The sequence below is a fragment of the Myxine glutinosa genome, chromosome 6 (assembly GCF_964187855.1).
Source record: "Myxine glutinosa chromosome 6, kmMyxGlut1.1, whole genome shotgun sequence".
Lineage (NCBI taxonomy): Eukaryota > Metazoa > Chordata > Myxini > Myxiniformes > Myxinidae > Myxine > Myxine glutinosa.
Genome location: NC_136266.1, coordinates 186,449,173 through 186,476,813, shown reverse-complemented (window position 1 = coordinate 186,476,813; position 27,641 = coordinate 186,449,173). Strand labels below are relative to the sequence as shown.

The following is a 27,641-nucleotide window of genomic DNA, read 5'->3' as shown; positions in this document are numbered from 1 at the left end:
CACTGTTTTGACGACAACAAACTTGTAATGTGCGAGGTTGTAAAAAAACGGGGGGGGTGCTTAACTTAATTCTTTGTGTATATATATATATATACATATATATATATACACACACAGACGTGGCATTTAATATGGAATTTTTTTTTTGTGGGGGTGAACTTACTTTTCAAGATGACTTAGAACCAAAAGTTCATTGGAATTATGTTGAAATTATTCTAGATTGTGTTAATGGGACCTTTAAAAGAAACAAAAACCACATTTGACATTTCAAAGCAAATAAGTTGATCCTTGAAAGTGATGTAAACTGATATCGAACTCAATTCACGGATAGTACTGTGTTAAACTTCTGTACGTTTTCCAGAAGTATCTCTTTATTTTGCACATTAGCCAAAAAAAATTTCAACAAAAACAAAAGCTAAATTATGACTGGGATTACGGACAGTAAAATTACAGTTCAGTACTTCGTGTAACCCCCACGAGCATTCAGGAGAGCATGTACACGTCGAGGCATGCTGTTCATGAGATTTGCCAAGGTTTGGACAGGAATCGCTTGCCATGCAGTTACAATAGCCTGCTGCAATTCACGCACAGAGGTAGGCTGCTGGTCCAAGTTGTCGATTTGACGCGTTAATTCTGCCCACAAGTTCTCTATCGGATTCATATCCAGGGACACGGCAGGCCACTCCATATGCTCTACACCACGGTCAGCAAGAAAGTGTTGGATCATGCGAGCACGATGAGGCCGTGCATTGTCATCTTGGAAGACAAAGTTTCCTCGAGAGGCTGCACGAGCAAATGGAAGCAATGTTTCTTCCAGAATGACCCTGTACTTGAACAGGTTCAGGTTTCCATTCACAACAACCAGGTCAGTTTTGCCCCCTGCATGAAAAGCAGCCCAAACAGTCACCCCACCACCTCCAGCTTGGACTCTTGGCACTATACAATCTTCATTGTGGGCTTCATGCACTTGTCTGCGCACTCGGACGTGGCCATCTTGACGATAGACCAGAAATCTAGACTCGTCACTGAAGGTCACGTGGATCCAGTGTCCTGGCTGCCATTGACGGTGCTCTCTGGCCCACTGCAATCGGCGCTGGCTGTGTTGTCTGGTCAGGCGTGGCTACTCAGGGGACGCCTGGCACGATAGCCTGCTTGAACCAGTCGTTGGTTGACTAGCCTTCTGGATACAGCCACATTTGTCAGTTGCTGCCACTCAGCCCTAAGCCGATTAGCTGACTTGGTACGGCCATTGCAGACTAACCGGTGCAGCTGGCGATCATCTCTCCTTGTGGTTCTGCGTGGACGTCCTGGCCTCGGTATTGGAGTAGAGACACCCCTCTGAGCATTTCGTTTCAGGATCTTTGACACCTGACCTTGAGTGATGCCATACTGCCGAGCAATAGCACGCTGTTTCATGCCAGAATTTCGTAAAGCCACCACTCCATGACAAACAGCATTGTCAAGTTGACGGACCATCTCCAGAGGAAGCGGCAATAACTTTTGTAGACGTGCAGCAGTTGTTTTCCACTAATACAGAACGCAACAACCCTTATATTCCATATTCCATTCACAATCGAGTGATTGTGAATCCAATCGTCAAATGTACCTGTCCGTACATTTTGTCATGCCACCTGTGATATAATCCTGTTATTGACTTCTTGCTGCAAAAGACAATCAGTGACATGGTTCTTTCAACAAAGACATCACCGAAGGGTAAAAGAAACTCAACAGATTGATATACTGAGGTCAGAAAGTAAACCCAAGTCAAGAAAAAATATATATTCCATATTAAATGCCAAGTCTGTATATATCCATTAAGTGAGCCAAAAGTTACAAGTTTACAAAATGCACCACCTCAACCGAAAATGCAACTATTAGTGTTGACATCACAGGCAGCCCATATGAGCACGTCTTTGAGCGAGTCTCCTCTCAACCAATTGGCACGCCCGTTGTTATCTTCCTGCCCTGTGCACCGCCATATTGGTAATTATGCCGAAAGAGTCAACAACAAAAAAAAAGCATCAGTCTGGAGCTGAAATTGAAAGTGTTAAGGTGGATGGAGTGAGGTGTTCATTCTAGAGCTGCTGCATGTGAATTTGGCTCATGGGGGTCGTCTGTAAGGACAACTGTAAAGAACAAAGAAAAAAAAATTAAAGCGTGTTCATCAGTCCACGACTCCCATAGTTGCTACAAAATTGATGAGATCTTGGAGCACTTTGATGGAGAAGATGGAGAAACCTTTACCCTCGTTGATTACCTTCGCAAAAGCGGAAGGTTATGTTTTGATCGCTGTGTATTTATTTGTATGTCTGTGTGTGTGTGTGTGTATGTTATTCGCATAACTCAAAAAGTATTCAACCGAATTGCATGAAATTTGGTGGGATGATTGGTTATTATACGGGACACATTTGATTAGATTTTGGGAGCAATCGGGTCAAAGGTCAAGGTCAAGGTCACGAAAAGGTCAAAATCGTATTTTAGTACAGTACAGAACAGTAGCTGCGGCGAAGGTATGCGCTCTACCGAGTGCCCGTTCTAGTTGAGGATATGAATCAACGTGCTATGCTTTCAAGGCAGGCAGTAACTATGGCTAAGGCTTGGAGTTTATATGATGAAGTAAAACAGCAGGAAGGTGAGGGATAAGGTGCTGAGTGTATATGATGAAGTAAAACAAGCAGGAAAGTGTGGGATAAGGTGCTGAGTGTATATGATGAAGTAAAACAAGCAGGAAAGTGTGGGATAACATCCTGAGTTTATATGATGGAGTAAAAGAGCAGGAAGGCGAGGGATAAGGTGCTGAGTGTATATGATGAAGTAAAACTAGAGCTTCCAGGGAAGCAGAACTCAACTGAACTGACTGGACAACTTTAAAGTAGGTCAGTTGTCTGTACTAGATTTGACTTAAGATAGCAACCTACCTTGTGTGGTAAGAGTCTCACACACCAAGTTTGAACAAAATCCATAAATATTTGTGGACGTTAAAGTCTTAACATCGTTTCAGAGCTGAAAACAATATGGCGGCCCATGGCGGTCATTTTGTGACGGATCGGGTTGAAATACAATAGCAACCTACCTTGTGTGGTAAGGGTTAAACATTCTAAGTTTGATCAAAATCTGTTAATATTTGTGGATGTTAGAGTGTTGATGTCGTTTTCATGACCAAAAACAAAATGGTCGCCGAAGTCCGCCATTTTTCAACGGATCGGGCTGAAATGTAATACCAACGTGGTCCTTGGGGTAAGGCAAGATAAAAAAAATGAGTTGGTGATCGTCCCCGCCCGACCCTACGAAACACACCCGACCCGAAACTTTTTTTATTTTTTATTTTGAAAAAAATCATTCAAAAACGATCTTTTCAGTCAAATTTGGCGCCGTTCTGCACCGCATGCGCAGTGCGTGCTGCGCAGAGCGTCGCAAGTGCCTCAGGCAACTTCACCCATTTTACGTTAGCCATTCATGGCGGCTATTGTGTGAGATTTTTCCCGCTGAAATCTGTATCGATTCGTGCTAGAATCGGCTTGAAATGCCTATTGTGATCGCATCAATAGCCCGTGAGGGCTCTTCCAAGACGGTGAAGGACTGGTTTGCGTGCAATATCGAGTTGGATGTTACAATCTCGGACTTCTATGCAGAGTTCTCAGACGGCAAGTATGATGGGGATAGGGAGCCATTGCCTGACGATACACGCGGTACTTTTGTCAAAGTATTCGCCGGCCCCAGTAAAACCGACATGACGAAGGTTTCACCAGCTTGCAAAGTTTCTGATGTGACAAAGACTCTTGGCTCATTTCTCAAATTTGTGTTGGCTGCAGACACGGCCACGGATCACAGGATGGAACCCGATAGTCGACCAACTGTTTTTAGTGTCCTCATGAATGCTGCCCGTGATGATGCTTTTTGTACTTGGGTGCCAAGGTGCCAAGGGCATGGTGTTTATCTGTTTTTCCGATGTCATGGTGTATATACATGTACAGGTGTCTTGCCCTTTCACTACCAAGCTCAGCTAGGACATTCAACATCATCCAAAATCACACAAACACTGTTTCATAGAGATTTGGGCAATGTCTGTAAATCTGTGAGATGAATGAAGAAATTAAATCATTTTGAGGAGAAAGGAGTCTTTATTTCATATTTTTCCATGTCAACAAAACTCAATGGAAAGTAGGAAAAAAAAATAAAAAATAAAAATAAAAACCTCCCTCCCTACCCCAACTTTTGAGAAAAAAGGACGATCACCAACTCATTTTTTTTATCTTGCCTAAGGATGCTGCATGTCAAGTTTGATCAGAATCGGTTGATATTTGTGGACGCTGGAGTGTTAACGTCGAAAAGTTAACTGACGACAGACGACAGACAACAGATGACAGATGACGACGCCGGAGGGTTCAGTATGTGATGTTCAGTCATTTCATGAATTGCATTTATGATTGTAGCCCTATGTTCATTCAAAGAATGTGGTTTGGATGAGTAAACAACAGTTTTAAATGGACCCATAAAACGTAGTCCAATTGGGACAGGTCAGGTGAACGAGGTGGCCAAGCAATTGGTCCACATCTACCGATCCACTTGTTTGAGAAGACATCATTCAAGAACCGTCACACATTCAAAACATAATGGCAGGGAGCCTCGTCTTACTAGTACAAGGTGATGTGTCAAATATTTAATTGTTGTCGTTTGGGAACCAAATGCGGTAATTGTGGTGGTTGACTATACCACTGATGTAGAAGTTGCTTCATCAGAAAGTCAACTTGTCAAGAAATCCAGAGGAATTGCGCATCTATCTATAATTCCAGTAATCTCTGTGTGTATGTTTGTATGTTTGTATGTTTGTATGTTTGTATGTATGTATGTATGTATGTATGTATGTATGTATGTATGTATGTATGTTTGTCTGTGACCGCTGTTTCTCGACAACTACCGGTCCGATATACTTGAAACTTGCCAGGTATATTGCTGGGGACCCGAGGATGTGCCTTTTCAAGGTTTCATATTAATCGGAGAAGTAGTTACCGAGCTATGTCCAAAAAACGATTCAACCAATCAGAGAGCAGCGAGCTATCACGTGTGCCGAACGTGGCGAACAGACTCTGCCTCGGACGGCACATTTGAGAGCGTATTCATTTATTTCACGTTGGAAAACTATGTTGCCATTAAACTATGTTTTAAAACTAATTAAAACTAATTTGCGATTCATCGTAACTGCGATTTGCGACCTTCCGGACAGTCAAACGAGGACGTCACTTCCGGACTTACGGATAGTCATAGTGACGCTGAACGTGGCGAGCAGACGCTGCCTCGGACGGCACATTTGAGAGCGTATTCATTTATTTGACGTTGCAATCTGTGTTGATTGTTGTAAGGTACGATCGATTGTAGTACATACATATTTATATTTTGTACATATTCATTACGGGCACGTCACGGGTACGGGTACGGTACCGGGTACGGTACGGTTACGGGTACGCCACGTACGGGCACGTATATTGCTGGGGACCTGAGGATGTGCCTTTTCAAGGTTTCATATTAATCGGAGAAGTAGTTACCGAGCTATGGCGATTTAGCCGTTCGCCGTTCGCTTTGGCTTTGCGAATGGACCAAACCATTCATGTAAATAGAGGGGGGGGGGGGGGGTTCTGTGGTCGTTCGCTTTGGCTTTGCGAATGGACCAAACCATTTCATGTAAATAGAGGGGGGGGGTTCTGTGGTCGTTACTGCCACGCGGTTTGGAATGTTTTTCCGAACGGGCACCCACGTACGGGCATGCCCGAGTTTAATGCAACAGTAATAACAACATTAACAAGAGGAGGGGCTAAGTACATCATCAGTGCGGGCGGGGGTGGAACGCATAAAGGCGGGTGCAATTCACACGGGGGTGAGGATAAACCAGGGACCTCATTGTGGGAGGCTGTATGCAAGTACTGAGGCATTTACTCCTGCACAGCCCTCCCTCTACCGGTGTGGACCACGCCATACCCCGTGTCCCCCTGAACAAGCCACACTCACTCTTCTCCTGCAGGGAACGGACTGTGGCAGGGATATTGGGTCTATACCTGCTCAAGCCTCACCAGGGGTCCAGCTATCTCTCACCGGGCACAGCCGGGGTATTTTCTTTCCTGTCCGGCACTCGCTAAATTGTTTATCTCCTGTGGAATGACTGAGGCCTCGAGTTAGATAAGTAGGGATCCCATTCGTTCATCGATTTGTGGGCATGTGTCGGTAACGGTTAAGGGGTGTTCATTGCTTATGATTGTTGTTTGCTCCATTTGTATTTCCAATTACATTACAAAAGCATTTGGTCTCCTGGAGAATTCAGTTTAGTTCTGATTGTAGTTGCAATTTTGCCCTTAAAGGACAAATTGGATAAGGGTGGTGAGTGCCCTTAACCTCCGCCCCTCCCCAGTGCCCTGTGCCTAACGACTCATCTGGTCGTTAATTGAGATTGGGGTGTTACTGTACATTTATCGATGCGATACTCTCCCAGGTTTCTTGATTACAAGGAAACATCGATGTCAAATATTATGTATGTGTCATGGCCAACCTATTATTTTCTTATTTTTATGAGCATCAATACAAGTTTTAGTTGAAGGTGCAAAGCAGTGCCATGGGTTGAGAAACCATGCTTCGACGACCTCACCTGCAATCTGCTCTTCTGTAAGTTGGTCAGCCTGGAATAAAAGAAAAGGAGGGAAGGGATATAAATTAAAAAAAACAAAAAAACATTTGCAACTTTTCCAACAAAAAGCATACCTTAAATCCAGGGAAAGGACATTTCTCTGCTCTCAAGAGTAACTGGACAAAGGAGATGGTCAAAAAGATACATCCAGAATTGCCTTGTTTTTATAGCATTTGCCAACACCCTGGTAGATATGAAAATGGAATGCTTGCTTGGAAAAAACAAAATCCTGCAAACAAACCACCTCGCAAAGCAGAAGGGAATTTTCTTTTTCTGAATTTTAAAGTGAAATACAAGACCGTTTTCAACATTCCCAATGGTTCATTCTGCACGGCCTACATGAAAGCCAAAGGCAGTGTTAGTGGGACTACATTTAAACAATAGATTTTGTTTGAAGAGTTCACTGTTGGATTGAGCTGAAAATAAAAACAAAATTTGTGGGAAAATGGCTCACACTCGTGACCTTTGGGATATAGTGCATTTGTGTTTATCAAGCCAACGATAATGGAATTACGAGTCAAGTCAGACAAGCAATAATAAACTACAATAACAAATATATAATAATAAACAACATAAAATAATAACACAACAAATTACAATAAAAAATAATAAACAATAACAAACGAGACACAAACACAAACACGATTACAACAGGGGACGGGCTAATAATAACCAGCACAGGAACCGCAATCCCTTTTACGGCCCAACAAGAAATCAATGAACCACACAAAATTTTCAACAATACAGTTCCTTTCTTTCTGGGACCCGATATTAATTTCTTTCCTCTGCTGCCCAAGCCACATCATGTCCTTTTTCTCCATACTCATTTTCAGCCCATGTTTCTTAAATTCCCACTTCCACTCCCCAAGTACTTCCTGCATCTCCCGCACACTCTCCACCACAACAACCAGATCGTCCGCATACAACAGCCTCCCCAGCATACCTTTCATGTTTACCTACTTGCTTACCACCTCCATCACCATGATAAACAGGAGTGGGCCGAGAGTGCTTCCTTGCCTCAAACGATGTTCAACCTGAACTCCCTCACTGTTCCCTGCTCTTAACCATGCTCGGCAAGATTCGATATTTATCAGTAAATGTTGATAAATGGCGATTTCAGATCAAACTCACAGGCTGAAAAACAATTACCTCATTAGTCAAAACTTATAGAAAGGGTGGAGGAAGGTTGGGGAGGGGCAGGGGTGGGGGTGGGGAAATGTGGTTAGAAATTGAGTTCCATTAATGTTTAAAAAAAAAACAAGACCGGAGGTCTAACAGCGGCAAAGCTGGGCTTATTATAAACTATATAAACCACAAACACATATGATTAGCTTTTTAAACAGTCGTTAATGCTGTTTATAACATTAAACAAAGACATTTGGAGGAATCCAAACATCCATGAGGTACGTTTTACTGACAGAACTGAGCGAAGATCAACTGTAATCTATATACCCCACAAGGGTTGGGGTATATAGATTACAGTATAACATGACCCTTCCTGCCACTTAAAGTATGACCATGACTTCTCTTCTCCAATGGCTTGATCTCTGATCATCAATTTGGTTTCAGACCTGGTCACTCTACTCTGGACATGCTGCTTCTGCTTTCTCAACAATGGATGGAGGTCCTCAATGCCAAACAGGAAATTAGAGCTGTCTCCCTCGACATATCACGTGCCTTCGATATGGTCTGGCACCCAGCTCTGCTCACCAAACTCTCCTCCTTTGGTATCCATGGAAATCTCCATGCATGGCTGGCGGACTTCCTCTCTAGTCGCAGTCAACGTGTGGCTCTGAATGGGTTTCTCTCATCTCCTCTTCCTGTTCAGGCTGGAATTCCCCAAGGCAGTGTTCTGGGCCCTGTGCTTTTTCTGGTCTTCATCAATGATCTCTCTGACTCTTGAAAATCCTCTCTATCTCTTTGCTGATGACTCTACTCTCTGCTGCTCCATTCCTCATCCCTCAGATCGGCAGTCTGCAGCCTCCTCACTCTCTGCAGACCTGGACAAAATCACAGGCTGGGCAAACAAGTGGAACATGTCTTTCAATCCTGATAAAACTCACACTCTTACTATGTCTCTCCGAAAAGGCCGACTGGACAACCCTCCCATCCACTTTCTGAATAATCCTCTCCAAGAAGTTCTGTCACTCAAGCTTTTGGGTCTCACTATCTGCCATGATCTTTCCTGGGAAAAACACATTTCCAAGCTGGCCTCCAAAGCCAGGCGCCGACTGGGCATCCTCCGTCGTGCGAAGTCCTTCCTTGGCACACATTAGCTCCTCACCACATACAAGGCTTTCATCCGCAGCTCAATGGAGTACTGCTCTCCCCTCTGGGCTGGTGCTCCTGCCTCACACCGAGCTCGTCTTCATGCTGTTGAAACGAAAGCGTTCAGAAACATTGGAATCTCCCGCGATGACGCTATCTCCGAGGGCCTTTCACTTACTCACCGCAGGCAGGTTGGTGGTCTTTCCGTCTTCTACAGACTCCTCTCCGGCCTTGCTCCCCCAGCTCTCTCTGGGCTGTCCCCCAAATATTCCTACAGGTCGCACAAGATCTGCCTGCAACCCCCTTATCGTTAAACTGCCAAAATCAAGACTCTCTGCTCACCTTCCCTCCTTCATTCCTCTTTTCTCCCGCCTATGGAACAAACTCCCACTCTCTTCAATCCCACTCCTCCCTCCAGGTCTTTAAAACAGCTGTTCACCACCATCTCTTATCTTCTCCCATCCAAGGGGATGGCTTAGAGTTGGCTTAGCCGTTGGATGGCTTAGCTTAGCGTTGGCTGGTGTTGGCTTAGCGGTTAGGGTGCCGGCTTGGGATCCTAGGATCCTGGGTTCGAATCCCAGTCGATTGCTGAATTAACGCCGGGGAGGTTGACTCAGCCTGTCATCCTTCCGAGGTCGGCAAATTGAGTACCAGCTTGCTGGGATGAATGATCACGGTGTGTACCCCGATTTAGAATAGGTACACCGTATCCCTGCGCATCATAAGAGCGTGACCAAGGGTTGGCGTCAGGAAGGGCATCCAGCCATAAAAACATTGCCTCAAACAGGGAACCATGATCGTCATGGGGCCCGCAAGGCTAACCCCCGCTCTAGCGGGGAAAATGGGCTTAAAACGATCATTCATTCATTTTTTCATCCAAAACCTTGATCTTTTCCACCCCCGCTAATTTCACCCCAAATCCACTTTTTTGAAATACCAACTTCTTTCCTGGAAGTCCTTGGTGTCCTTGTGTTTTTATACTTCTCCCACCCCCCTTCCCCTTCCCACGCCTCCCCCCCCCCCCCCCCCCCCCAAGCCCTCTCCCTCCCACACATCTCCCGATGTCGCTGCTCTCAAATGTTGTGTTTGTGTGCTTCCCCTTCTCTGTGTGCTTCTTCCCCTTTGAAACCCACCAATTAAGGTTTGAAAACCACCAATTTAGGTTTCATTTTGAAAACCACCAATTTAGGTTTCATTTTGAAAACCACCAATTTAGGTTTCATTTTGAAAACCACCAATTTAGGTTTCATTTTGAAAACCACCAATTTAGGTTTCATTTTGAAACCCACCAATTTAGGTTTCATTTTGAAACCCGCCAATTAAGGTTTCGTTTTGAAACCCACCAATTTAGGTTTCATTTTGAAAACCACCACTTTAGGTTTCATTTTGAAACCCAGCAATTAAGGTTTTGTTTTGAAACCCACCAATTAAAGGTTTGTTTTGAAACCCACCAATTAAGGTTTTGTTTTGAAAACCACCAATTTAGGTTTCATTTTGAAAACCACCAATTTAGGTTTCATTTTGAAAACCACCAATTTAGGTTTCATTTTGAAAACCACCAATTTAGGTTTCATTTTGAAACCCACCAATTAAGGTTTCATTTTGAAACCCGCCAATTAAGGTTTTGTTTTGAAACCCACCAATTTAGGTTTCCTTTTGAAACCCGCCAATTAAGGTTTCATTTTGAAACCCGCCAATTAAGGTTTCATTTTGAAACCCGCCAATTAAGGTTTCATTTTGAAACCCGCCAATTAAGGTTTCATTTTGAAACCCGCCAATTAAGGTTTTGTTTTGAAACCCACCAATTAAAGGTTTGTTTTGAAACCCACCAATTTAGGTTTCATTTTGAAAACCACCAATTTAGGTTTCATTTTGAAACCTGCCAATTAAGGTTTTGTTTTGAAACCCGCCAATTAAGGTTTTGTTTTGAAACCCACCAATTAAAGGTTTGTTTTGAAACCCACCAATTTAGGTTTCATTTTGAAACCCGCCAATTAAGGTTTTGTTTTGAAACCCGCCAATTAAGGTTTTGTTTTGAAACCCACCAATTTAGGTTTCATTTTGAAACCCGCCAATTAAGGTTTCATTTTGAAACCCGCCAATTAAGGTTTTGTTTTGAAACCCACCAATTTAGGTTTCATTTTGAAAACCACCAATTTAGGTTTCATTTTGAAACCCAGCAATTAAGGTTTTGTTTTGAAACCCACCAATTTAGGTTTCATTTTGAAAACCACCAATTTAGGTTTCATTTTGAAACCCACCAATTAAGGTTTTGTTTTGAAACCCACCAATTAAGGTTTTGTTTTGAAACCCACCAATTTAGGTTTCATTTTGAAACCCGCCAATTAAGGTTTCATTTTGAAACCCGCCAATTAAGGTTTTGTTTTGAAACCCGCCAATTAAGGTTTTGTTTTGAAACCCACCAATTTAGGTTTCATTTTGAAACCCGCCAATTAAGGTTTCATTTTGAAACCCGCCAATTAAGGTTTTGTTTTGAAACCCACCAATTTAGGTTTCATTTTGAAAACCACCAATTTAGGTTTCATTTTGAAACCCAGCAATTAAGGTTTTGTTTTGAAACCCACCAATTTAGGTTTCATTTTGAAAACCACCAATTTAGGTTTCATTTTGAAACCCACCAATTTAGGTTTTGTTTTGAAACCCACCAATTAAAGGTTTGTTTTGAAAACCACCAATTAAGGTTTTGTTTTGAAACCCACCAATTAAGGTTTTGTTTTGAAACCCACCAATTTAGGTTTCCTTTTGAAACCCACCAATTTAGGTTTCATTTTGAAACCCACCAATAAAGGTTTCATTTTGAAATCCACCAATTTAGGTTTTGTTTTGAAACCCGCCAATTTAGGTTTCATTTTGAAACCCACCAATTAAGGTTTCGTTTTGAAACTCACCAATTAAGGTTTTGTTTTGTAAACCACCAATGAAACCCAATTTTCCTGCTGTTTAACACGAAACTGAAAGGGAGGAAGACCGGGGAGTGCTCATTTACCAAGCAGCTAGCTAGCGCTTTCCAAGCCAGCCATTCCCTAATGGTTTTGAATGGAGTGCTTGCCCGAATGTTTAAACCACTTGGCGATCTCTTCACAACTTCGTAAATGAACACACCCAATGTTATTGAGACCCGGCCATAGAGAGACTGTAATCTATATACCCCAAAGAGGAATGACGCTTCCTGCCGCTTCCGTAGTGAGAGGGTGTACTAGTAAATTAAAATGTCGGCCGGTGGAGTCAGCCATCGTAATGACATCACAGACGTAATGACAGTGTGATGGATGGACACAAAACTGCCGCTACTTTAATATGTAGAAGATAATATATTTTAACCTCCAGTAACTTTGACAGTCAATACGAAGGGATTAGTGTTATGATTAGATTTACTATAATATTAACGTTACATTATTATTATGAAAATATTACTAAAAAAAACCCGAGGCCAATTCCTTACTTCCGCATTATTTGTACCGTACACCGCTTATCATCGATTCATGAGGCATGCACCGCTTCAATCTAGAAACTTTGCAATAACGATAAAGGGATTGCAGTGTTACGATTATATTTACTATATTATTAGTATTAACGCTATTATTATTCTTACTACTAAAACAACACGACTGTATCAAGACATCTGGGCTAATTTGTCCGAAGCAGCCTGAAGGTGAGGCATGAAGCCGAAGGCCTATACGTACTGTATTGTTGGAAACTCCATAACGTCTATGCTTTCAATATTTGATGGTCATTTTAACAATCGGTTTGTTTGTGTTTCACACTGAATGGAAAAACATAAAGGTAGAGCATGGCGATTGTGATATATGACAGGTTCGACGATATTGTTATGAATTTGGGTAGTGATATATGTAGAGCAGAGTAGATCTGAGTCGGTACCATGCTTCAGGATGTCGCGGTAAGGTATACTTCCTGTAATAAGTCCATGTGTAGGCGTTTTGTCGGCTAGGATGTACGATTGTGAATCTACCAGGAGATTCGTGTGTTAGGTAGTGTAGGGGTTAATGAGTAGAGCCCTTGTATGTCTCACCTGGTAGTCAAACCTTTGTCCCTTATGGCACTACAGACCACATAGACACTTGGTTAGGATCCCTTAGTACAACATTGACGCCTTTCCCCCCCCTGACATGACTTAGGAAGAAATCGGGCTAGGACACCGCCGATAATGACCGCCACCATTTGCACCTCCGCGAGGGCCTACCCGCCTCGCATAGCACGTGCTATAACACAAGGAGCGGGAGTGAGAGTGACGCAGTGGGCGTGACCTGAGCGAGCCGGCGAAGGAGACCGATTGGTTGGGGGTGCGCCAAAGCTGACGTCACAGGCCGGGGATATTAGTGGGGGCTGGACGCATTTTGAGGAGTTCGTGTGCACAGGAGTTGAGTGGAGTTGTCGAGCAGTACAGTCCAGGTGCGATCCTGACAGAGTTGAGTGACGAGCGCCGAACGCCATTGAGAGTGACGAGCTGCGAGTTGGATCCCGAGTGCACGAGAGCGAGTCGCGCAGCAGCAGTTGGTTGGCAGTTCACGGCCTGAGTACATGAGTTGGGTTTTGAGAAGCGAGTTGGAAGGACGAGACGTGCAGTCACACCTGCGCTCTCTCCGTTCGTCTTTTCGTGCTTTGTGTGAGGATCGACCTCGTGTGGAGCCGCTGGCCTGCGCTGGGTGCTTTGGAGCTTGGTGCACGGACCTCGTGGGCGGCGAGAGGATCGGAGCGAGGCCTTGTGGGTACATCGGGGCCGAACGGAGCCGTGGTGGACGGCAAACCATACAGGACGACGGACAGATAAGCTCACACCACATTTCACGATTTAACATAACGTGTTCTTTTTTTATCAATTCATATCCCTCGTCTTGTCTTTGATATCTGGTGTGAGGGATCCCGATTTAGGATTATTTCATTACCGGTGCGTGCTTTTACTGTCTTTGCTTTTCCCAATAAACCCTTGCATTATTTTTGTACATATATCTGAACGCAGTTTACCGGGTGGTTGATTTTAATAGATAAGGTTGCGGGGCTCTCACCGTTCCCCTCCATTCCGCGCGCTTGGGTGTTTTAGGTTTTGGAATCCGCCATTGAGTTTCCGCCTCTGAGTTAAAGCCTTCGTGATCGGCAATCCGCAACTCTGGTGTTAATCGGAGTTGCGCGACAATATGTTCGGCCTGGATGACATTGGAATCAAAATGCAGGAGTGTGGAGAGTCAGCCGCCTACACCAACGTAATGGCATCAGACAGAATCACATGACCCTGTCATATGACCAGATCCTCAGCTCTGATTGGTATACGTTTGAGGGGACATACATACAGACGAACGGCCACACACTGTTCTAGACTGCTTTGCCTTATGGGATAAGCCGTAAAAATGCAATGAGAAGCAGATACTATTTCTATCTTTGCAAAAACATCCGTTCTGGGGCAGATCATTCAGTATGTACTGTGGCATGCAGGTAAAGGTAAGAAAGAGCTCATGCAGTTAGGTTTTTATGCTCAAAAATAAACATTGATTTATTGGTGAAAATTATTTTAAAATACAAATTGAATTCTGCCAAGCTTAGTCTTAGTCAAACTTAAGCTTCGTCAAACATTCAGCACCTTGCTACAGACATGTTCACCCCAGAGAGAACAAGATTCTCCATAAAGGTCGGCTATGTACATTCCTATTATCAGTTTAGGCTTTAGAATCATGTTGCAGGGTGAACTCTTCATCAACAAGTAAAAAGACAGAAGGAAGTGCACGTTTTTGAAAAATGGTACGGTCATAGTCTGACATGAATTATATATACTAGTGTGACTCGGTGTGCTCCATGCGCCTCACCACACGTCGTTTCAGAGAGATAGGCATCTTTGACCATTTCGGGGCGTTTTGGGTCTTCGGGGCGTTTTGGGTCTTCGGGGCGTTTTGGGTCTTCGGGGCGTTTTGGGTCTTCGGGGCGTTTTGGGTCTTCGGGGCCTTTTGGGCCTTTTGGGCCTTCGGCGCCTTTTGGGTCTTCGGCGCCTTTTGGGTCTTTTTGAGCCTCATTTGAGTTCTTATTAGTCAGGTTCACGGCAACGTAATCTATCTATAATTCCAGTAATCTCTGTTTGTACGTTTGTACGTCTGTACGTCTGTACGTCTGTTTGTCTGTGACCGCTGTTTCTCGACAACCACGGGTCCGATATACTTTTAACTTGCCAGGTATATTGCTGGGGACCCGAGGATGTGCCTTTTCAAGGTTTCATATTAATCGGACAATTACTTACCGAGCTATGTCCAAAAAACGATTCAACCAATCAGAGAGCAGCGAACGATCGCGTGTGCCGAACGTGGAGGACACACTCTGCCTCGGATGGCACATTTGAGAGCGTATTCATTTATTTCACGTTTGCAAACTATGTTGGCGTTAAACTATGTTTTAAAACTAATAAAACCGAATTTGCGATTCATTCGCTTTCCTGCGCGTTTGTGCACGCGATGGCGATTTCTTTACCAAACTCCGGAAGCCGTTCGCTTTGGACCAAACCATTGCATGTAAATAGAGGGGGGGGGATTGTCACCGTACTCGCAAGCCGTTCGCTTTGGACCAAACCATTTCATGTAAATAGAGGGGGGGGATATAATTTTAGATATAGATATAGTACGGGCAATGCCCTAGTGATACTAATAGCCATAAATGGAAAGGGTTTATATTAACGCGATCTCTATTTCTGGTAAAGAAAAAGCCACAAACCAAACCTCCGCACCATCTTTGGTGAGTTTCGTGACCTTTTGCAACCCAGGTAGGGAGTTGGAGTAGCAAATCAACTTCTTCAGCAATTTGATTCTATTGTTTTAAATGTAGTTTCATTACCACAAGGCAAAGGCACGCCATCGCAAATCCCCAAACTTCCCACCTCAAGCAAAGTTGAAGGATGACAAAAAGTACCAATCCTAATATCAATTTTTAGTGAAAAACTTTTTCCCCGTAATGACCACCCAATACAACCTCGAGTCCCCACCCATTGGGGCATGAATCAGGTGTCAAATTCAAAGAAAAATCGTTATACATTTAATGTGTCCCCAATGTTGATTACATAGCCAAAGTTTCATTTTTTTAAACGTTTTAAAAATGTGCCCGTAATTGCATTTTTGGTATTTGACCTTTGGACCGTACCCTGGGGGGCAGGGTCAACAATTGTACTGTTCTTGCACCTTCTGGCTGTGTGATCACAACTTACTACCAAGTTTGGTGAATTTCTGCACAACCATTTGAGGAGATAGCGTGACAGGACGGATGACGGACATTCAGGAGGCATTTGCAATTTCCCCATTTTGTTTTTCCAAAGAGTGTGCGGCTAACAAGACCATACATGCTGGACCGGATCAGGCTAGCCACACATAAATATGTTTACCATCTCAAAGTGCAAACCACACCTTCAACGCATCGGCACTTAAACTTGGACGACTCGTTACAAAGCAAGGAACCAGTCCGAGTTTCCACCCCGACAGACACTTTTGTTGTCTGTTAAAAGCAAATACAAAGTACACAAGTTTATTTGAAGAAGTTTGCACTCACAAGGGATACCAGGGCTGGCAGAATCGATAGCGCACAGGTATGCACACTCCTCTAAATGGTACAGCCTGCATTTGAATCCCAATCCAGTTATAAACTTTCACAGGTAGAGCGTTTCATCAATGTGTCCCTTTGATGGACATTAAACTCGGAGCACCTTGTGAAGCATTAGTTGGCGGAGAGTCGGTGAGCTAGCTTCAGGTAGAGCGTTTCATCAATGCGTCCCTTTGGTGGACGTTAAACTGGGAGCACCTTGTGAAGCATTAGTTGGTGGAGAGTCGGTGAGCTAGCTTCAGGTAGAGCGTTTCATCAATGCGTCCCTTTGATGGACGTTAAACTGGGAGCACCTTGTGAAGCATTAGTTGGCGGAGAGTCGGTGAGCTAGCTTCAGGTAGAGCGTTTCATCAATGCGTCCCTTTGGTGGACGTTAAACTGGGAGCACCTTCTGAAGCATTAGTTGGTGGAGAGTTGGTGAGCTAGCGTCAGGTAGAGCGTTTCATCAATGTGTCCCTTTGATGGACGTTAAACTGGGAGCACCTTGTGAAGCATTAGTTGGTGGAGAGTCGGTGAGCTAGCATCAGGTAGAGCGTTTCATCAATGTGTCCCTTTGATGGACGTTAAACTGGGAGCACCTTGTGAAGCATTAGTTGGTGGAGAGTCGGTGAGCTAGCTTCAGTACCCTGAAGAAATTACAAATTCCTGCCCTAACTCCTGCGAAGAAGGCAATGGCTTCCGAGCCAGTACAACCCTCGCCAAGAACCCCAGCACCAACACCAACACCGTGTGGACTGAAGAGTAAGGTACAGTAGGCCATGGGGCATACCATTAAAATCCACTTTTTCGTGCAACAGGAATGGGGATTACTTGATTTATTCATGAAAATCAGCAAAATATTCGTTCCATTCGATATAATAATGTCCCCAATAAATATACCTGCACATTAAAATACAAATAAAGAAAGAATTTCGATTAAAAAAATCAGGTTTAAAATTCGCGGACAAGGTTGTTCACGTGATAAATTCAGCGAATGAGCGCTCCAGATACGTCAGGTGCCGTAATTGGCCAATCACGCAGCTCATACTAAGCTCCGTTCGGTAGCTGACAAACCAAGATGGCGACGCCCATTGCTTCGGCAGTGACAGGAAAACCTGTTCAATTTTCGTCCAAATTTTGCGTGATGCATGTTGTCCATAAAACTAAAAGCAATTTCATTCAATTCAATGATAAAAACTGGGCCCGCTTTGTTGAATTTGCGAGTAAATGGTTGCTCTATGACTGTAAAGAACGCGATTTACTGGCCGACTGTGCGGTAAAGCTGGGGCTTGATTTTGCCGATACACAATCCTGCATTGAAGCCAAACCAGAAAATCCCAACATTGGCTACCATTATGATTGTTCACGTCGCTTTTGTGACATCAGTAAAGTGAACAGGCTGAAGGAGAAAAAGACCGAAACATCTACATCTCATGGTAAGTTAATATGATTATGTAGTAATTTTTTTAGTAAGCTTTAAGTTTAGCCAAAAGTTTCAATTGTTCTGCAAACATAGACATGATCATGATGATAGAATCTGATCGTGATGATAGAATTCACATTACATTGCCATATATCATGATCAAATAAATCATCATGCTTGATTCAAGCAAGTTAGTAACAAGTTCCGGAAGATTTGGAGTTGGCCTTAGAAGAGTAGTATCTTCAAATTCAATTGACAAATGTACAGCAGACTCAGCAAGTCATGCATGATGAAATGTACATTTTATGATTTTGTTTATCTATTTCAAGACTACAATTTATAATACAAATCGTACTATTGCAAGCATGCTCTTTTACTTTAGTAATAGTATCATGATATGTGGGGATATTGTGGTTTATGTCATCAGGCTCATGTCACACCTCATTACAGTTTTTAGGATCCACAAAGAATTAAGAAATAATTTTGTACATGTAGACTACACATTTTTACTAAATTGTACGGTAGGTACTTCTTACCGTCCTGTAAATGATGGTAATAAAAAGTATGTTTACCTTGTCGGAGAAGTTGTTTAAAAAACCATGATTTGATATTTGTTACTAAAAAAGACAGATGTTTGCAAAATTTTAAACTCTATAATTATAAACAATAAACACATGTTGAGTTTATTTTTATTTTGTATTTTTGTTTTGTTGTTGTTTTTTTGCGCGGTGGTCATGGTCATTAATATTTTTACTAGCAAAGCGTGTACAAATGTATAACAAGGGATGCACCAATAGATTATTGGGGGGGGGGGGGACATGGAAGTTTTTTGAAGAAACTTTTTGCCACTATATATTACCTTTAAAACACATTTTGTCAACTTGAAATAATACTACATGAGAAATCATATTTTATCTGAAATATATTTTATTGTAGGCATTAGCGGCAATAACATTTTCACTGAAAGTACGTTTTATTTCATACATTACAATTTACAAGGTACTTTTCGTTAATTGAATGACATTGCTCATATCAACCCAATACTGATAAACCACATCTTATCTGGGTGTTAATACTGTTATTTGACTTGTCTTTTTACAAACCATTCATGTACACTCTTTGGAAATAGAGTTATGGGAAAGAAATGTAAACTTAACTGTTAGAACTAAGTAAAACAAATGGAAGTTTCATTTCATAGATAAGTCGTAAATAATGAAATGTCAAATGCATCAAAAATATGATATCAAGTACAATCATATAGAAACGAAGCTTAAACGTGTGGGTTAATATCATAAGAATAAATTAAGAATAAATTAATTTTAAACATGTCAACCACACAACATCAATGACAATCAGTGAAAAAATCACTGATCATACAGGATCGAACCTGGGAACCTCTGCTTTACTAGTAAGATGCTCTAACCTGAAGTTGAAGTTGAACTGAAATATACGATCAGATGGAGAAGAACGGATGATTTTAAATCAATACGCTTCTCAGATGAGAGGATGTTAGAGGAACGGGACTAGAACTGAAGACCTATTGATTTAAAATCATCCGTTCTTCTCCATCTGATCGTATAGCTCAGTTGGTTAGGGCGTCGCACTAGTAAAGCGCAGGTTCCCAGGTTCGAATCCTGGATGATCAGTGATTTTTTCACTGATTGTCATCTATGTGTGGTTGACATGTTTAAAATTAATTTATTCTTAAGTACAATCATTTTTTAAATGAAAGTCCTGTGTTCATGATTTCGACCTTATACCTGTGAATATAGTTAATCTATCTATAATTCCAGTAATCTCTGTGTGTGTGTATGTATGTATGTATGTATGTATGTATGTATGTATGTATGTATGTCTGTGACCGCTGTTTCTCGACAACCACGGGTCCGATATACTTTAAACTTGCCAGGTATATTGCTGGGGACCCGAGGATGTGCCTTTTCAAGGTTTCATATTAATCGGACAAGTAGTTACCGAGCTATGTCCAAAAAACGATTCAACCAATCAGAGAGCAGCGAGCTATCACGTGTGCCGAACGTGCCGAACAGACTCTGCCTCGGACGGCACATTTGAGAGCGTATTCATTTATTTCACGTTGGCAAACTATGTTGGCGTTAAACTATGTTTTAAAACTAATTAAAACTAATTTGCGATTCTTTCGCTTTCCTGCGCCTTTGTGCACGCTATGGCGATTTCTTTACCAAACTCCGCAAGCCGTTCGCTTTGGACCAAACCATTTCATGTAAATAGAGGGGGGGGGATTGTCACCGTACTCGCAAGCCGTTCGCTTTGGACCAAACCATTTCATGTAAATAGAGGGGGGGGATATAATTTTAGATATAGATATAGTACGGGCATGCCCTAGTAGTACAAATTTCTCAAACTTGAAAGCTGTAAATTGAACAATGATGTAAATTATAATGTAATGGACATCATAAACAAATTTGATTGTCTCAATTATTTATGTCTGTCTGCCTTATCCTGGCATGTATACATTATGTATTGAACATGGAAACGAAGCAAAAGTAACAGTACTCTTAAACACTGTTAATCATGCAAGCACTTTCCATGACATGCGTAATGTATACATGTTGTACTGTTTTAAATAAATAAGTTGAAAATGAATCTTCTAAAAAGTAAAAGGAGTCAGCCGTCAACTGCCACTCATTGCCATTCTTCAAATCAAAGAAGATGAACTGATCATAGAAGGTAGAAGTGAGAAGTTAATTTAAAAAAAGTAAAATAAAAATGATTTATTTGCGGCACAACATGTTTCAGCTGCGGCGGACCATATTTTCAGATTGGATTCATTTTCAACTTATCGCTATGACTATCTAGATACAAAAATATCATGTTTATTGGTGTATTTTAGTGAAAAGGAGGTCTAGAAACAATATCACAATCAATTTTTTTCATTTTACTCCTCAAACTATCCAGAAATAAAAGAAAATGCAGTAACGTATAGTTGATGAATATATATTTACTTGCATTTTCATCAAGTGCGCGTTAAAAATTAATGAGCACCCCTGGTGTCTGGGGACATGGTGTTTCTTGTTCAGGAGCACATCCCCAACCCATCTATAGCAATTTTAAGTAATCCCCTGCGTTGTTGCACGAAATTGTCAAATTGAGCACATTTTAGCCCTATGCCCCATGGCCTACAGCTAATCATCATCAAGAAAAATCATGAAATAAAGATAAAGGCAACCACATTGTCGTATTTTCACTTTATCGTTTGCACAGTTGGGTTGCAGTAACCACGACCCGGCCAGCCCCTCGTGGACAGCAAAGATATCACCACCACACTACAAAAACTACACCAAGTTAACCAGCACTCCATCCATAGTACCGCCAGCACCGCAACAACACCCATACAGAGGGAGGGAGGGAGTGAAATGAAGGAAATGACATGGGCACTGTCCATTGGACAGCCTCTTAGTAATTGATGCACAAAATCCTCCCCGCCTGCATCTACTGTAAGGAGCAACGAACATGGACATTAACAGTAGAATATTTGAACGTCTATAGATACTTTACAAATCATCAGCCTTTGCTCAAAATCAGTCGGTGCAATAAGAACACGTTTATACTTCACACGGGTTACCTTGGTTCGTCTGAACATTTCCTCTCCCCGAGCATTGCGATTTGCTTTGAGAAAAAGAAAATCTTTTAAAGGAAGATAACGCTCCTGCTCCATGCAGAGAACACACAGCTCAGGTTTCTCGTAACCTTTACATTCCCCTGCTCCCTTTTTGGTGGCCGGACATCCTGTTGGTATCAATGCGATACCAGCCGCATGGGCAGCATGCTTCCTGGTACAATAACCTGAGGGTTTCAATGTCATCAAACCCGTTTTTCCACATTGAATTGTGCAATAAGCAAACAGTCACTTCATCCAAACCGTCGTCTGTCATTTGTGTTTTGATAGGAATTTATCAACCACTTGGAACCTACCTAGGTTCCCCTCCCCCCACTCATTCAAATTCCTCCCTCCCACCACCCCCACCCCCTTCCACACTCATTAACATCCCCCACCCCAACCCCCTTCCACTCATTAACATCCCCTCCCTCCCCCCACTCATTCAAATTCCTTCCTCTCACCACCCTTCCACCCCCGCTTCCACACTCATCAACATCCCCCACCCCCCCTTCCACACTCATTAACATCCCCTCCCTCCCCCCACTCATTCAAATTCCTTCCTCTCACCACCCCTCCACCCCCCTTCCACACTCATCAACATCCCCCACCCCCCTTCCACACTCATTAACATCCCCCCCCCCTCCCCCCACTCGTTCAAATTCCTTCCTCTCACCACCCCTTCCACACTCATCAACACCCCCCACCCCCCCTTCCACACTCATTAACATCCCCCCCCCTCCCCCTACTCGTTCAAATTCCTTCCTCTCACCACCCCCCCCCCCCTTCCACACTCATTAACATCCCTCCCTCCAACCAACACCCCTCCCCCCCCCCCCCCATTCCACACTCATTAACATTAACCCCACCATCGCGTAGAGTAAGTGCCCTAAACCCCGCCATCGCGTACAGTAAGTGCCCCAAATCCCACCATCGCGTACAGTAAGTGCCCCAAACCCCGCCATCGCGTACAGTGAGTGCCTCAAATCCCACCATCGTGCACAGTGAGTGCCCCAAACCCCGCCAATGCGTACAGCGAGTGCCCAAAACCACGCCATCGCGTACAGCGAGCGCCCCAAACCCCACCATCGCGTACAGTGAGTGCCCCAAACCCCGTCATCGCGTACAGTGAGTGCCCCAAACCCCGCCATCGCGTCCAGTGAGTGCCCCAAACCCCGCCATCGCGTCCAGTGAGTGCCCCAAACCCCGCCATCGCGTCCAGTGAGTGCCCCAAACCCCACCATCGTGTCCAGTGAGTGCCCCAAACCCCGCCATCGTGTACAGCGAGGGCCCCAAACCCCGTCATCATGTACAGTGAGTGCCCCAAACCCCGCCATCGCGTACAGTGAGTGCCCCAAACCCCGCCATCGCGTAGTGAGTGCCCCAAGCCCCGCCATCGTGTACAGCGAGTGCCCCAAACCCCGCCATCACGTACAGTGAATGCCACAAACCCCGTCATTACGTACAGTGAGTACCCCAAACCCCGCCATCGCGTAGTGAGTGCCCCAAACCCCGCCATCGCGTACAGCGAGTGCGCCAAACCCCGCCATTGCGTACAGTGAGTGCCCCAAACCCCGCCATCGTATACAGTGAGTGCCCCAAACCCCACCATCGCGTACAGCGAGTGCCCCAAACCCCGCCATCGCGTACAGTGAGTGCCCCAAGCCCCGCCATCGTGTACAGTGAGTTCCCCAAACCCCGCCATCGCGTAGTGAGTGCCCCAAACCCCACCATCGCGTACAGTGAGTTCCCCAAACCGCGCCATCGCGTAGTGAGTGCCCCAAACCCCGCCATCCCGTACAGTGAGTGCCCAAAACCCCGCCATCGCATACAGTGAGTGCCCCAAACCCCGCCATCGCGTACAGTGAGTGCCCCAAACCCCACCATCGCGTACAGCGAGTGCCCCAAACCCCACCATCGCGTACAGCGAGTGCCCCAAACCCCGCCATCGCATACAGTGAGTGCCCCAAACCCCACCATCGTGTACAGTGAGTGCCCCAAACCCCGCCATCGCGTACAGCGAGTGCCCCAAACCTCGCCATTGCGTACAGTGAGTGCCCCAAACCCCGCCATCGCATACAGTGAGTGCCCCAAACCCCGCCATCGTGTACAGTGAGTGCCCCAAACCCTGCCATTGCGTACAGTGAGTGCCCCAAGCCCCAAACCCCACCATTGCGTACAGTGACTGCCCCAAACCCTGCCAACCCGTACAGCGAGTGCCCCAAACCCCGCCATCGTGTACAGTGAGTGCCCCAAACCCCGCCATCGCGTACAGCGAGTGCCCCAAACCCCACCATCGCGTACAGCGAGTGCCCCAAACCCCGCCATCGCATACAGTGAGTGCCCCAAACCCCGCCATCGTGTACAGTGAGTGCCCCAAACCCCGCCATCGCGTACAGCGAGTGCCCCAAACCTCGCCATTGCGTACAGTGAGTGCCCCAAACCCCGCCATCGCATACAGTGAGCGCCCCAAACCCCGCCATCGTGTAGTGAGTGCCCCAAACCCCGCCATTGCGTACAGTGAGTGCCCCAAACCCCGCCATTGCGTACAGTGAGTGCCCCAAACCCCGCCATTGCGTACAGTGAGTGCCCCAAACCCTGCCAACCCGTACAGCGAGTGCCCCAAACCCCGCCATCGTGTACAGTGAGTGCCCCAAACCTCGCCATCGCGTACAGTGAGTGCCCCAAACCCCGCCATTGCGTACAGTGAGTGCCCCAAACCCTGCCAACCCGTACAGTGAGTGCCCCAAACCCCGCCATTGCGTACAGTGAGTGCCCCAAACCCTGCCAACCCGTACAGTGAGTGCCCCAAACCCCGCCATCGCATACAGTGAGCGCCCCAAACCCCGCCATCGTGTAGTGAGTGCCCCAAACCCCGCCATTGCGTACAGTGAGTGCCCCAAACCCCGCCATTGCGTACAGTGAGTGCCCCAAACCCTGCCAACCCGTACAGCGAGTGCCCCAAACCCCGCCATCGTGTACAGTGAGTGCCCCAAACCTCGCCATCGCGTACAGCGAGTGCCCCAACCCCCGCCATCGCGTACAGCGAGTGCCCCAAACCCCGCCATCGCGTACAGTGAGTGCATTGAAACATTGAAAAAGCCCCGCACGTTAATTACCTCAACAAATTTAAAGTGTGTAAAATTCAATGATGAAATAATTAAGTAACAAATCAAAGAGGTAGACATTACACACCTGTGAGGAGAAGATTATGAATCGACGGATATGTGAGTTTAAAAAAGTAAAATCAAACGTTCAGATATTGGGCCTACGGGTTCCATAAACAGGCCTAGGTGTTCACAAAGTACAGTACGGACAAGAGACATCACCTTTGGTAACACAACCGAACATGGTCGACCTTCCGCTGTGACCGATTATTCAAATGGGATCAAATGTGTCCACATACACCAGTTACATGTACAATGATAATTTAAACACGGTTTGAGGTGATCACGTCGAGGAAACCCGAGGCCCGACCCAGGATAAGCCCCATCCGCTGTACTACACTCACCATCTCGCAAGATCGTCGCACTTTTCTCTCAGGATACTTTCCTTTGCCTCCTGAACCGCCAAAACCTAGCGCAAATCCCTCTCACCGCCGTAAAGTAGTGCACCGAGCTCGCTGGGCGACACGCCTTTACGCCTATATCACTCCGCGCCGCACGACACGCCTTTACGCCTATATCACTCCGCGCCGCACCAATTAAACCTGCCAGGGTTCCTTGGCCCTTGGGCCTTGTTCCTTCGTAGTTCGTAGTTCGTATTCCGATGCAAACAAGCGGCGTGGAACTCTCCAGCTAGTGGAATGGATGCACAAACGGACTTTACCTTGAAATCACGCACCACCTTCAGGAACGATCCCACTCAGTGCTTTAGCATCGTCATCGTGAGAACATGGTGAACATGGCGCGCAGGGTCCTCGACCGCGTATGGTATATTCTCGACGAGGATGGATAGTCGAAGTTTAAAATGGCGATCATTGCCGAGATGAACCACTCGATGTGAAAAATGTCGCTGCTCGTATACGGACGGCTCCGTGGGGCTGTGCATTGTATACCGCGGCGGACTTGTACGCCGCACCCTTATGTTCTGTACTGCACTGTACACTGCGGCACACGCTGTACACGGTCGACCGAGTCGTCACAACACGGTGACAGTCACACCCACGTGCGGGAGGGGAGGACGAGGTGGGGGTGTTGGGTCAATGTGCGGGTGGGGAGGACGGGGGTGGGGGTGTTGGGTCAATGTGCGGGAGGGGAGGACGGGGGTGGGGGTGTTGGGTCAATGTGCGGGAGGGGAGGACGGGGGTGGGGGTGTTGGGTCAATGTGCGGGAGGGGAGGACGGGGGTGGGGGTGTTGGGTCAATGTGCGGGAGGGGAGGACGGGGGTGGGGGTGTTGGGTCAATGTGGGGGAGGGGAGGACGAGGTGGGGGTGTTGGGTCAATGTGGGGGAGGGGAGGACGGGGTGGGGGTGTTGGGTCAATGTGCGGGAGGGGAGGACGGGGGTGGGGGTGTTGGGTCAATGTGGGGGAGGGGAGGACGAGGTGGGGGTGTTGGGTCAATGTGCGGGTGGGGAGGACGGGGGTGGGGGTGTTGGGTCAATGTGCGGGAGGGGAGGACGGGGGTGGGGGTGTTGGGTCAATGTGCGGGAGGGGAGGACGGGGGTGGGGGTGTTGGGTCAATGTGCGGGAGGGGAGGACGGGGGTGGGGGTGTTGGGTCAATGTGCGGGAGGGGAGGACGAGGTGGGGGTGTTGGGTCAATGTGGGGGAGGGGAGGACGAGGTGGGGGTGTTGGGTCAATGTGCGGGAGGGGAGGACGGGGGTGGGGGTGTTGGGTCAATGTGGGGGAGGGGAGGACGAGGTGGGGGTGTTGGGTCAATGTGCGGGAAGGGGAGGACGGGGGTGGGGGTGTTGGGTCAATGTGGGGGAGTGGAGGACGGGGGTGGGGGTGTTGGGTCAAGGTGGGGGAGGGGAGGACGGGGGTGGGGGTGTTGGGTCAATGTGCGGGAGGGGAGGACGGGGGTGGGGGTGTTGGGTCAATGTGCGGGAAGGGGAGGACGGGGGTGGGGGTGTTGGGTCAATGTGGGGGAGGGGAGGACGGGGGTGGGGGTGTTGGGTCAATGTGGGGGAGGGGAGGACGGGGGTGGGGGTGTTGGGTCAATGTGCGGAGGGGAGGACGGGGGTGGGGGTGTTGGGTCAATGTGCGGGAAGGGGAGGACGGGGGTGGGGGTGTTGGGTCAATGTGCGGGAAGGGGAGGACGGGGGTGGGGGGTGTTGGGTCAATGTGCGGGAGGGGAGGACGGGGGTGGGGGTGTTGGGTCAATGTGGGGGAGGGGAGGATGAGGGTGGGGGTGTTGGGTCAATGTGGGGGAGGGGAGGACGAGGTGGGGGTGTTGGGTCAATGTGCGGGAGGGGAGGACGGGGGTGGGGGTGTTGGGTCAATGTGGGGGAGGGGAGGACGAGGTGGGGGTGTTGGGTCAATGTGCGGGAGGGGAGGACGGGGGTGGGGGTGTTGGGTCAATGTGCGGGAGGGGAGGACGGGGGTGGGGGTGTTGGGTCAATGTGCGGGAGGGGAGGACAGGGGGTGGGGGTGTTGGGTCAATGTGGGGGAGGGGAGGACGAGGTGGGGGTGTTGGGTCAACGTGCGGGAGAGGAGGACGAGGTGGGGGTGTTGGGTCATTGTGCGGGAGAGGGGGACGAGGTGGGGGTGTTGGCTCAATGTGCGGGAGCGGAGGACGAGGTGGGGGTGTTGGGTCATTGTGTGAGAGGTTAGAACGAGGTGGGGGTGTTGGGTCAATGTGCGGGAGGGGAGGACGAGGTGGGGGTGTTGGGTCAATGTGCGGGAGGGAAGGACGACGTGGGGGTGTTGGGTCAATGTGCAGGAGGCGAGGACGAGGTGGGGTTGTCGTGTCAATGTGCAGGAGGGAAGGACGACGTGGGGGTGTTGGGTCAATGTGCGGGAGGGAAGGACGACGTGGGGGTGTTGGGTCATTGTGCGGGAGGGGACGACGACGTGGGGGTGTTGGGTCAATGTGCAGGAGGGAAGGACGACGTGG

General features: G+C 46.3%; 1 protein-coding gene across 1 annotated transcript in view; it reads right to left on the bottom strand.

The window, feature by feature from the left end:
* Window positions 1-25,746, bottom strand: part of LOC137429044 (calmodulin-1) — a 48,001-nt gene extending 22,255 nt beyond the window's left edge. Inside the window, exons 1-2 of the mRNA XM_068119058.2 lie at window positions 25,097-25,746; window positions 6,635-6,665 (exon numbers count right to left, since the gene is read on the bottom strand). Of these exons, the coding sequence (XP_067975159.1) occupies window positions 6,635-6,665; window positions 25,097-25,099 (34 nt within the window). The 5' untranslated portion in view covers window positions 25,100-25,746. The remainder of the gene's footprint in view (window positions 1-6,634; window positions 6,666-25,096) is intronic.
* Between the last annotated feature and the right edge of the window lie 1,895 nt (window positions 25,747-27,641).